The 12,716-nt window shown below is 40.9% G+C and overlaps 2 protein-coding genes across 3 annotated transcripts; both read left to right on the forward strand.

The window, feature by feature from the left end:
* Positions 1-68: 68 nt before the first annotated feature.
* On the forward strand, positions 69-1,042 carry LOC6902884 (CTD nuclear envelope phosphatase 1). Its single transcript, XM_002132582.3, has 2 exons — positions 69-218; positions 268-1,042. Exons 1-2 carry the CDS (start codon positions 154-156, stop codon positions 1,025-1,027), a joined length of 825 nt encoding a protein of 274 aa, XP_002132618.2. The 5' UTR covers positions 69-153; the 3' UTR covers positions 1,028-1,042.
* An 811-nt stretch (positions 1,043-1,853) lies between these two features.
* Rim2 (replication in mitochondria 2) lies at positions 1,854-12,611 on the forward strand. Of its 2 annotated transcripts, none has more exons than XM_015180470.2 (7): positions 1,854-2,414; positions 9,731-9,962; positions 10,152-10,222; positions 10,288-10,419; positions 10,490-10,763; positions 10,840-11,057; positions 11,518-12,611. In XM_015180470.2, exons 1-7 carry the CDS (start codon positions 2,368-2,370, stop codon positions 11,642-11,644), a joined length of 1,101 nt encoding a protein of 366 aa, XP_015035956.1. In that variant the 5' UTR covers positions 1,854-2,367; the 3' UTR covers positions 11,645-12,611. The 2 variants fall into 2 exon arrangements, with proteins under 2 accessions (XP_015035956.1, XP_002132619.1); XM_002132583.3 differs by having other exon boundaries at positions 9,731-9,941.
* Positions 12,612-12,716: the final 105 nt, after the last annotated feature.

Below are 12,716 nucleotides of genomic sequence, written 5' to 3' on the forward strand. Positions count from 1 at the left end.
AGTGGATGTTGTAAGTGGGCACCATTTTTGAACAAGAACTAATCAACTGTATATTAATAATCAAATAGGCTACTGAAAATCCGTCATTGTCGTTTACGCTGCTTTGATTCTCAAAAATACAGTAACTGTTCTGTTATAGAGTTAAAAGCAAAAATGGGAGTTGACGCAGCTTCCTTAAATACCAGTAATACTTCGGCAATTACTTTTTTTATCACCATGTAAGTAACCACAATGTTAAGCCAGTCTATACAACCCCCAACTCCATAGACTCGGAATCCTGTTGGTGGGAACTCTGCTGCGCTTTAGGCGACGCTTACGGTATATAACCAATAAGCTATGCTATGAGCTCTTTCTATCAAAATACCTGCACGGCGACTACATGACCTCTTGTTCCAAGCGAAAACTTACGCTTGTTAAGAAGAAAACTCTCGTCCTTGACTTGGATGAAACTCTCATGACCTCAGTATTTGTAAAGAAAGGGGTGAAAGGGGGTCGGGGTTCGAAGAAAAAATGCAAATGGCATTATGTGCCAGTGGATTTCGAGTTTAATTTGCACGATTCTACGGTCAAAGTGTACAAGCGACCCTTTGTCGACCATTTCCTGGATCAGGTCTCGAAATGGTTCGATATAGTCGTATTCACTGCTGGAACCGAGCCATATGCCACGCCTATTATTGACTATTTGGATGGCGGACGCAACATTCTGGGACATCGGCTGTTTCGCGACAAATGCGTCACTGTCCAAGGATTCAATGCTAAGTTCGTATCGATTGTCAACGACGATAAGGCCAATGTGATTCTCCTAGATAATTCAATACCTGAGTGCTGTTTCAACGTGGACAATTCCATACCTATCTTCGACTACATTATAGGTGATTGGGACACTGAGTTACTCAACTTACTGCCCTTTCTCGATGCGATTCGATTTGCCGGGGATGTTCGGTCCGTCTTAAAGCGTTGCAAGAGATTGAACACGCTTGATTTGTACTTACAAAAGCCGCACAGAAATATTAAATATAAAAACTAACTGCTCTAAGGATAATCTGTGCATAGCCTTACTAATTCTCTGTTAAAACGGCTTAAATGGATATAAAAGCTGAAGAACTTTACCTGTTTAAAAAGAGGTTAGATGGGCTAAGATTGTTTTTCGTTATATTTTATCGATAAGTCCGAGGTCACACTGATTTTGTTGCCACCTTTCAAATTTTATACTTTTCATAGTATTTTCCAGTATATTTTATTTACTCCCCGGAAATAATGAAAAATGAATCATTTTAGGGCAGTTCAGGTGAAAAATTTCGTGGCTTTTTTTAAGTTCAGAGAAAAGATGGCATAAAGCATTTACAATCGTTAATATTTTCAGCCATTTACCGAAGGTAGTTAAACTATTGAAATAGAGGGGGCTTTAGTGGGCTAAGATCGGTCTGTTACCATACCAGACGCTATATTGTTGTTGAGGCAAAGAAAATTAAAGTCAAGTATTCAAAATAAGCCAATCAAGTAGAAAATTGATTCATTATTCAGATAAAATTATGTCGTCATGGCTAAATGTTCTATCTAGATAATAATATACGACGGAATCTTATAATCGAGGAACGATTAACCCATTGCAAGCCAGGGGGGTATTTTAATATTCCACCGACGATAGTAATACAAATTTAATAATTTTAGCGCAGTTCAGGGGAAAAAAGTCGTGGCTTTCTTGTAAGTTCAGAGGAGGGATGGCATGAATCTACGAAGACTTTACAATCGTTAATAGTTTCCGCCATTTAGCTCAAATAGTTGAACTATTTAAATAGATGGGGCTTAAGTGGGCTAAGTTCGGGTTTTCATCATACGAGACGCTATAAATCCGATAACGATAAATCTACAACGATAGATCCGGACGTGTTTTTTTCGAGCTGCGGATTTATTTCTACCTGATTTATTTAAACATTAAGAAACATTTAAACAATTAAACGAGTGCTCGATGGACTTGGCGCCGTGCGCATAATTGTCATAATTAACTATAATCGTTATCAGTGAATACCGTTGCAGTTGCATAACTTGTCATTGCCAAAAAAAAAGCAGCTGAATTGCAGAAGAATTTGCACCGCTGAAAGTTCTCTTGGACCTGGTGAAATAATTAAGAAAAGTTTAAACCAATACCAATACAAATCCATTGGGATAAGCCCCGGTCGGGCCCCCCGGCCCACGGCAGCTTTTGGGCCCGCCGTCCACCTACGCGCTACGTCGCGTCGTCGTGCCTTCAAAAGTAGTTTTTTGTGCTGCCTGTTTTTGTAAATCTCAAGTGCGCGTTAATTAGTGGCTATTTAATCAATCACTGATTGAATATTAAGTGACGGAAGAGCGTGAGAGAGCGAGAGCATGGCTCAAAACAAGGCAGATACTTTCATTCATTTGATTGCCGGCGGGTAAGTGGAATCTATTTTCTTTATTTTTCGTATGTTTGTTGGGGCAACTATTGCGTCTTATCGCAGGTCAGGCTCCAACAGACGTACAACAAACCGGTTTTGCTTGGATTTCGTTTCGTACATAGTAATACGTTGAATCTCTAAAACGGCGCAATTGCGATTAGATTTAGTTAGCCGCATAGAAGCAGCCCGTTCAAGTAAATTTGACCTGGCCTCCGGCGACAGGCCGGGGGGGTGGTTGGCAATAGTTGGCAATGGCGCCAAAAAAGAAAGGCCGAAAGAAAATCGAACTGCGGCGCACCGAATCTTATGATACGCTTGCAGTTTCCATTTATAAACTAAACTCGATCGATATTGATGATCAAGAATATGCATATACGCTTTATAAGGTTGGACGGTCTTCCGTTTGTGCGTTGAAAACATCTGGTAAAAATAATATCATTCTTTGAAAGGGTACCGAAGAACAAACAGCAAAATAATTTAAGAGAGCCATGCTCCGTTCACGTGTTTTGGGGGACAGCTGCTCTGCTCTCTGCTCTGCAGTCCTCAGCGATTGGCGAACAACCATTTTGGATTCGAGATAAACGTCACCGCAAGAGGGGACATGAGTACTAAAAGTACTATAGAATAAGAGCGGTAAAGCAGAGTGACGACTGACGAATACCCATCATAATCGCAAGGGACTATATATACTTTCTCGTGGTTATGGCTGTAATAATTATCCGATCAGGACTTCCACTAATTATACGTTAACCCAATTAGCGCTCTTTTACTACTAAATTAAGAGGAGCGTGGCTTGATGCTAATCAAGAATAGATATGAAATTTGGTTAAGAACACAAATATACCCAGGATATGTATGTAAATATGTGCAACAAAAATACATACTGTACATACATTGGTCATTTATCAGCTCATGTTATGCAGGAGCTCTCCTTCCTATCCCTTGTCCCCTCTCTCTCTTTATTTTACTTTCTCTACTCGGTTCATTGCTATTGCTTGAATCACGTTACAGGCAATGTCCAATTCGAGTTCCATAACTCTGGCGGCGGGCATTAACAAGCTCAATTGCATTGTTGTTCTTGCTGCTGTTTTTGTTTCTGTTATTATTATGATTGTCGCTTTTATCGTTTCTATTTTTAGACCCGGGACCGCGCATCTGACTTTGTTTTTATTTTTACCTGCACCCTACACACACACACGCACACACACACGGGCCGCACGCTGCGAGGCATATCAGTCTCTTGAACCCGTTCGAGTGCCTGGGGGAGGGATCCGTGTCTCTCCGAAGCAGTTCGTGTTGTTGCTTCCATTGTGCTTTGTGTAGGTGATCGGAAAGTTCAGATGGCGGCTTTATTTGTGACTCTGTTCTGTTCTGGTTCCGTATTTGTTGGAAGGAGAAAGAATGAAAGAAGCAAAGAAAGACAATGACAGAAAGAGGAGTCGAGCCTCTGGTCATTCGGGAAATGTATGTAAATGTATCAGAAACAGGAACGAAAGGTTGGTGGGTGTTTGATGGAACATGGAATGGAACTTTTGACATGGCCTTGACGGAGGCCCTATGTGCATGTTTTGTTAGCCCCAACAGTAACCCCAGCGTGTCGCCCCCTAAAACGCCACAAAACGTCACCATGACAGACAGGGGGCTCCAGAGCTGAGTAATTTTGCCGGCCGGCCTGCGCTGGACTAAGCCTTTTTATCAGCAGTTAAACAACAACTCAAGAAAATCGTTTCAATGTTCACATTTTACTGTCGTAAGACTTCTTTCTTATATACTATACTAGTGTACAGGTACATATGTAAGTATTATATACATATGTTTGCGTATGTGTTGTGCACTTAAAGCGCAGAAAAAACTGTTGAAAAGCATTCACGTTGCAGCCAGAGCTTTCTTAATGCCCAAGTATTTGTAACCCTGTTGCTAGAACTACCACAAAACGGGGGGTGGGCTGTATGTGTGTGTGTGTGTCTCGTGTTTGTACACGTTGTGAAAACTAAGGCAAAAACAACCTTGCCTTGCTCCGGCGGCCCCACATTGTTATATCGCTATAAATAAAACCAAAAGCAAACGTGCAATTAACCGACATGCATCCGACCATCCATCTACATAGTCGAGCACACCCCAAAGCTGCTTTAAACTCAATGTAAACATTTTGAAAACTGTACATGAAGGAAATTACAAAACTCTTTCCAACTGAATGGTAAAGAAAACTATAAATTTTCAACGATATAGCGATTAAATACTTTTTTAATTTTGTATTTTATTGTGTTCTATTTTATTGATTTCTAATATATATGTATGTTTGTATCAAAACTGAATTAAACCTCTATTGTCAATGGAAACGTTTTAATTACTTAAATTTCGATTAAATGATGTTTGAACTGCAGTATTTAGACTGTACTTTGTATAGAAAAGTCGGTCCTCATAATATGCAAATAATGATGGCATTTAAAGACATAATTTATTTGACAACAATCGGCAATTAAAGAAAATTGTTAAATTGGTCTAGACTCTAGACAATTCAGATCTAAATACATATGTATGTACGAGGTTTTGGTATGTTTTCGAAATTTTGGCAAAAACACACTGCACATTTCTCTATTCTCAATTCTACCCCCAATTATCGCGTATACATTGTTATTTTTTTGTATTTTTATATACTCATAGAAACCCCCATTCTAAATTGAGCTTGGCAAGCGATTTGGATTTTTGTTTTGGTTTTTCTAGACGGTCGCCCCGGGCAAATAAACTTTTTCTGGCACACTGACTCGTCGGCGGCTGGTTGAAGGCGGCTGAAGGCGTTTGAATCGAATGCAACAAACAACATTGCTGCCAATCTCAGGTGGCGCCGTGGAGGGGGGTAGGGTAGTACGAGATAATACAGAACAAACAATGTCACTTCTGCTCTGCCCGAATGTTGTGAATACTCGTAATCGCATTTCATTTCTCTGATTATTTTTAGACGCGGTTTTTGTTAAAAAAAAAATAATAAATGTTTTTAGCACAGAGAAGGAAGCATTGAAAGCGACCTTTCCTGTTTTGCTGAACTCAATAAATACACAAGATCGGATTACTATATTATATAGTTACGTTTAGGTCTTGCAACCCGTAGATAGCTTCTTAGTTTTTCGCATCCATCAGAATTCCTTCAGTTCTTTTTCGACACATTTTTCTATGGACTTTTTCGATTTTTCCATCAGCTGTGATTTGTTTTCGTTTTTGGTTTCCCTCCTGTTCTCTTTTTTGGCTCTAAGCGACATGTCTTCCCGCACGTACGCATTTTTGAATTTATTTTTTGGAAACCCGTAACAATGTATCTGTCCCGCTTGCTCGTTTTCGGGGATGGGTATACTGGCATCTAAGGTCGCTTTCTGGCGCCATAAGGTGCTTCCAGTTAAAGGTGTGAACACTTAGATACATAAATGAATGAATAAATGGAAAGTTACTCTTATTTGCTCGCATTTATCTATCGTTTTTGTCCTCTCTCATTATCATTTATTTATCTTCTTTGACTCCTTATCATCTTCTATTCGTTTTATTTGAATTTTTGGCATTGCTTTGCTTTTGATAATTTATTCAGTTTGCTGATAAAATGTTTGCAAACATTTCCTATAGGCAAAAATTGTGTCAAGGGCGTCCTGTTTTATTCTGCTCTTGATCTAGACACATATTTTCTTAATATAAATATAAACATTTTTATTGGCTGTATATGTTGTACCGTTGTATATGAACATATACATAGATATATTGTCAGGGAAAGATTTTTATTTACAAATGATGTTTATGTATACATATATTTTTCTATAGAAGGTCGCGTGCCAAGTTTATATAGAATTTATTTAATAAAAACCAAAATTAAAATCGAATCTTAGCGATCTTTTTTTATATAAATACTGAATGCATTTCATCTAAGGAATGTCCATTTTTCACTAGAAAATTTGAATACATATGTTTTGGAACTCATTGTTTTTTGTAATCCAACAACACGTGAAAGTCAGCTGTTTTGCATCGGTTCATTATGTACAGTTAGGCAAGCAGTTCAACAGAAAAGCAGTGGATCCATCATGGCGGCCTTTGAATTTTGAAACTTGTTTGTTTTTCCAACATTCCCGTTTCTTGGAAATGCGTACAGCTTTAACCCATTCCATTTACAAATGCAAATGGCAACATTCCGTTTAACCTTGATTCTTTTGACCCATAAAAGAAAGAAACAAAAACATTCAAAATTTTCCATAAATTTCGTAATCTAAAACAACAAAAACCAAAACGCCAAAAGAAAAAGAAAAAACGTTAGCAAAAAGAAGAAAAAAATTTAGAATGGCACTGATAAGACGAAACTTCAGTCTGCGAAACGCAAAAAAAAAATACAAAAAAAAAACTCGAAATATTTCTTGATAAGATGTAGCCCCCGCCAAGACGTCTTTATCAGTGCCCAGTGCCGAGCGTTGGTTGGGGAGGGGAGGAACAGGTGGGGGACTCTTAGGCAGCTGCTGGACAAAAGCCTCCCCAACAGAGAGGGCTGACGCATCGGTTAAGGGAATTATCAGGTTCGGTTTCCCACACTTTTTACACTTGAACGTCTCGTCCATAGACCATGTCTGCTAGGCCCCGAAGTTTCCACCTCTTATCTGCCACCAGAGAGCGCGTGTTTGTGGGGCGAACAACATCGGCGAACCCGACCAATGTCAAAAAACAGATAAATAGCGCATTAACATTAACCGGACCGGCTGCATTTCGCACATTTCACACATGTTCCGTCAGCGGCGGCCGGGGGGGAGGCCATCGATCGGGAGTCCCGATGCGGCTAGATATGGTTCTACGTACACGTTCGTGTGTACTTGAAAATAAAGCTACTTGTTGCAAAAATATTCAGAATTTCACATGTTTCACACATTATTTTTTAATTGATATCTTCATGATGGCATGGATAATTATATTTTGTTTCCATTAGCAAGGGAAAAAGTTTTTTCAATGAGGGATTAGATCAGCGGTGAGCAGAATTTTTGCATTTGAACAACAACAAACGCATAACTCGAGCCGAGCATTAATGTCATGCACACGTCATGTATGTTGTTTCTGTAGATTCTTTTTTGCAGCATTCGCTTAGGTCGGAAGTGGTCATCGCTGGATTACATACAGGTTTTCTAGGGATTGTCTCTGTCTCATTTTATTCGTTGTCAAGACGAATGCGGATAAGAATCTGCTCTCCAGCGCAGCTGTTTGTATATTTTATGTTGATTCAGATGAAATCCCCAGATTGGGAGGCTAACAAATTCCCCCTTAAATTGAAACGATTTCATTCCTCAAGTCCGTTAACCTGTTGATCCGTGACTCCCAGTTCCCCGAACAGCCGCAACCGTAACCGAAACGTCTATCGCTCTCGTGTTTGCCCATCGTCTATCCTTGTGTCTGGCACGTTGCAGGGCAAACACGGCTTGCCTTAAATACTTTCTCGTGAAGTGGCAGCCAGATGCTAATTGTAATTCAATAGTCGGAACACTTGACCATTAATCCATTGATTAAATGTGATTATATTTGTGCAATTGTTTAATCAGGCCTGTGCTTGCCGAGCGGGTGCGAAGAGGCTGCCTATAAATGTGTCAAACATTGCCAAAAAAAAGTTGGAAAAGGAAAAAGGAGATTGCTGGAGCATATGGCGTGTTCGCGTTGCTCTCTCTTTGGATTGGTTTCGGTTCCTACCGGTTTCGCAGTAATTATGTCACAGATTCCGCCTGGGACTGAGCATCCATATAAATATAGTATGGGGACAGACGTGGGGCCCTGGGGCCATCGCTGATAGGAGCTGATAGTCCGGATAGTCCCGCTTTGTCCGACCGAATTGCAATTCATTCGCGGGGCTGGCAAAGGTTATCTGCCCCAGAGGCGGGGGTCAATCCGTAACCAGTACGGACCGGTTCTCGACTACCCACTGGCTCCACTGCAATCCCAGCCCCAGCCCCAGCCCACATTCGAAGATGCCAACGTTGATTAATTTCTGTACTTTCCAGGGATTAAAGGAGACATTCGTGCCTGTTGCAGGAAACTTTCTGCTTCATCGATCAAACTTGTTGTCGTGTTTCTCTTCTGTCCCGTTTTCCATCCCCTTCTTTTATATTTCTTTGTTGCATAACTATTTTCCGTCTCGTGTGGCGGTCATTGCCGTGGATTATTATAATTATAATCGAATTTCATGATTCTCTCGCTGTTCTGTTGCCAACCGCCAATTTACAAGTTCTGCGATCACGAGGTATGCTCCGGCGAATAAATACAAATACATTCCCTAGATAGCAAAGTGATTATGGCACTTTTATCTCAAAATTTCCAATTTGTTGATAATGATAGAGGTAATCAGTGTGTTGGTTTGGTTTGTTTTATTTCTCCTTTTGGGAAAGGTCGTGTATAATTAATTTTGGAGGGTTGTATTTTTTTTGGCAAGGTTAACTTTAAGGTGAATGCGGGAGTTTCCCCTTAACTGCGAATCTCGAGTCGATCAGGCACACGTCTTGCATGTTGTTGGATGGAATCATCGATGGATCTCTTACGATAGCGCTGTTGCACTCTCATGGCTATGCATCAGATTTGATATCTCTGTAATATAATTTGAATGGTTATTTCAATAAAAAGTTTAACTCAATTATGCACATTCGTCCAGGCGAAATTACCCTAAGCAATCTTTCCATTCAAATATTTGTGTGGGTGTGAGATTTCCTTGTGTTCTGTGAGAACCGACATCTGCATTCTGATTCGGAATGCCAGCGATTTCACAAGCCAGTAAACAATTACATGACATGACCTTGATTTGCATGTGAAATGAGAAATGAAATAGAAAATTTTCTATAATTCACTGGACTACTTAATGGATAACAGCCCCCCTCTCACTCAAAGCCCCTAGCCCCGCCATGTTACATGGAGCAGAATGCAATGAACCAATCAAAACGGCCCTCCACTTGAAATGAAAATGGAATTCGACTCGTAAATGGAAGGGGTGACATGCTTGTACAGATTTTCGAGATATACTAGATATAGTGCCCCAACGAAAAACCAATTTAAGCGAAGGAATTGCGCAAATCGAAGAAATACGAGTTTTTGAGATGAGATATGAACGAGAGAAAGAGTGTATTTACTCATTTGTATATTTCTGCGTGGTCGATTGCCAAATGCGATTTATTTTTATGATATTCAAACACTTTTGGCACACACACCATGTCAAAGCACTTTATCTCTTTGTTGGGGGAGGCGACCGCAACTATTTTTAGATGGGGGAACATTTTCCAAGCGGATTACTGATGTTTCTTTGGTTTCCTTGCTTCCAACAGATCCGCTGGCACCGTTGGAGCCGTGGTAACATGCCCCCTGGAGGTGGTCAAGACGCGTCTGCAAAGCTCGACGGCATTCATGACGCCATCCTCTAGGCTCGTGGAGCCAACGGGGAGTGGACCGGCCAATGGCGGCCCCTCTGAGCTGTTGAGGCCGGAACAACGACGTAAGCTAAGCACAACGATATTACGTAACAGATCACAGCCACAGGTGATTGGGGGTGTGCGTAGGGTAGTACCAACTTCTTTTTTACCTATTTCTCATACAACACATACACACACATGATCCACCACATTCCAGCCACATTGCCATATATCCCAACCGCCAACCTCTGCCACAACACAACATTTTCATCTCCATTGTCCTGGCATCCATGATTGAGCAGCTTTTAATTGCATTTTTTGCCTGTACTCCTTACAGATTATGGCCATTTCCCATTGCGGCATCTCATCGACAACCCCCAAATCCATGAGCATCATCCAGTGTCTGCGGTAAGTGTATAAGTCTGCGGTATATCATTACCTTATTTCATTCCTTATTTCCTTCCTCTTCCCAGACACATTGTCCAGAACGAGGGTCCACGTGCTCTGTTCAAAGGTCTTGGTCCGAATCTCGTAGGCGTTGCGCCCTCTCGTGCCATTTACTTTTGCACCTACTCACAGACCAAGAACTCGCTCAACAGTTTGGGGTAAGTGAAAGCCTCTATTCATAAATTTACTGCTCGTATTCATTCTTGGATTTTTGCGGTCTTTTATCAGTTTCGTTGAACGTGACTCCCCGCTGGTGCACATCATGAGTGCGGCCAGTGCTGGCTTTGTCTCATCCACGGCCACTAATCCCATTTGGTTTGTGAAGACCCGCATGCAACTGGACCACAACTCCAAGGTGCAAATGACAGTGCGGCAGTGCATCGAGCGTGTGTATGCCCAGGGCGGTATTGCGGCCTTCTACAAGGGCATCACGGCCAGCTACTTTGGCATCTGCGAGACCATGGTGCACTTTGTCATCTACGAGTTCATCAAATCCAAATTGGTATGAGAAAGTCGTGTGATTAGGTTTCGGCTTGTGGAATCCCCCCGATTATTCTTCCATTTTTTTTTGCTTTTAGTTGGAGCAACGCAATCAGAGGCAAACAGACACCAAGGGCTCGCGGGACTTTTTGGAGTTCATGATGGCCGGTGCCGTCTCGAAGACAATCGCCTCCTGCATTGCGTATCCGCACGAGGTGGCACGTACTCGGCTGCGCGAGGAGGGCAACAAGTACAATTCCTTCTGGCAGACACTGCATACGGTGTGGAAGGAGGAGGGCAGACCTGGACTGTATAGGTGCGTAGGAATCCCCACTGGTTGGGGGTTTCTTTAGTTTAATCAGAGAACAACTCAGAATGAACTGAAAGATTGTTATAGGGAATCCCACAAGCTTGCTCCCGTTTCATTTTTATAGAATTATTGCCCTGAAGCGCATCCTCTATAAAAAGAAACACATTTATATTATAAAGCGGATGCTTTTTTAGATTGTTGGCATTTCCAACGCTATAATTCATTATCATAACACGCCACCCACGACTTCGTGGCTTCCCCAAATCTTTACCCCCGCCTCGGCGTGAAATCTATTTAAGAAATCATTCTTTTGCGTCGCATCTTGTTCTGTTTGTTTACCTTAATTTGATTATCACTCGGACCCGCACCGTGCGAGCGTGCTGACTCTGCTTTATAGTTATTATTATTTGCCAAGTATTCCAGGCCACTAATTGCTCCATCCTCTCAATATTTTGTGCACCCACAGAGGCTTGGCCACGCAGCTGGTCAGACAGATTCCAAACACGGCAATCATGATGGCCACCTATGAGGCGGTTGTCTATGTGCTGACGCGTCGCTTCAATAACAAATCGAACGAGTTTTACGATTTTTAGAGGAGAGAAAGCACCCCCCAAGCACTCACTCCCAGGAGCGATAGACGGATGGATAGTTAACAGTGAAGAAGGAGATGGAGAAGAAGAAAGAGGAGAGAAACCCAATCTGTGCATATGTAGACGCGACTGCTGCAACTTAATTGTAATTGTAATCCTTTTTCTAGACGATCGAAACCAACGAGCGCAAATTTTTTAGTTAACTAGCTTCTAAGGCAAATCCAAAACAGAAAAGAGAAAACAAAATGAAAATGAAAACGAACTCGAGAGACTTGAAAGAGACGTTGACGTTGAACGTTGGCCAACGCAAAACACGCACCACGTACACTACACCACGATTTCCATAACACAATTTATTTGCTATTTGCTATATAATTGCTATAGAGTCAAGTACAATCTGCAGTATATGGAGGCCAAAAAAAGCAACGACTTAAGCTCGATTGGATTCGGCAAAAAAGTTATCAAAATTTAAAAAGGCTGCTATTTAGTTAAAGATACAATATATGTATGTATAGAACGTGGTTGATATTTTGATATAAATGTAAATAGAGAGAGGGTAGGGTTGCGCTCAGAGTTTATTGTAAATAGATGAGGCGTTTCGTTGGCCCCCCGCCATTTAGTTTGTTTAGCTTGTAAGCACAAAGTGTTGGATAAGCAAGTCGCCATATATACATGTATATATATATATATGTATATATTTATGTAGTAAAGATCCAACCGATACGATCTGCACTGCGCTGAATATACATACGAGTAAACATACGTAATTGTAACCATAACCGTTTTCTGTTAAGTTTCAAATGCGATATACACTTTAGTTACTATTACTATTATTATATAATTATTATTATCGATACGTTGCTGTTTATTTAGTCCATTAATTAGCTAGATATAGTGTCCCTAAGCGTATTTCATTGATAACGAGCAAAGAACGAAGAAAACTACTGTGAATAAATTGATTGCAATCTGATTTGATGGTGAAATCAATAAATACAAAAATGTTTAAAAATAAGCCAAGCCAAGAGTTTATTGCGTCTAGTGCGGCATTTGTCGGTCGTTGTGGTCCCCACTTATA

This window comes from Drosophila pseudoobscura, chromosome 4 (assembly GCF_009870125.1).
Source record: "Drosophila pseudoobscura strain MV-25-SWS-2005 chromosome 4, UCI_Dpse_MV25, whole genome shotgun sequence".
In the NCBI taxonomy this organism is placed as follows: domain Eukaryota; kingdom Metazoa; phylum Arthropoda; class Insecta; order Diptera; family Drosophilidae; genus Drosophila; species Drosophila pseudoobscura.

Coding starts and splice junctions, on each gene's coding strand:
- LOC6902884 (XM_002132582.3), top strand. CDS start 154: ATGGGAGTTGACGCAGCTTCCTTAAATACCAGTAATACTTCGGCAATT. Junction 219..267: donor ATTACTTTTTTTATCACCAT/GTAAGTAACCAC, acceptor CCAACTCCATAG/ACTCGGAATCCTGTTGGTGG.
- Rim2 (XM_015180470.2), top strand. CDS start 2,368: ATGGCTCAAAACAAGGCAGATACTTTCATTCATTTGATTGCCGGCGG. Junction 9,963..10,151: donor TGATTGGGGGTGTGCGTAGG/GTAGTACCAACT, acceptor TACTCCTTACAG/ATTATGGCCATTTCCCATTG. Junction 11,058..11,517: donor GGCAGACCTGGACTGTATAG/GTGCGTAGGAAT, acceptor GTGCACCCACAG/AGGCTTGGCCACGCAGCTGG.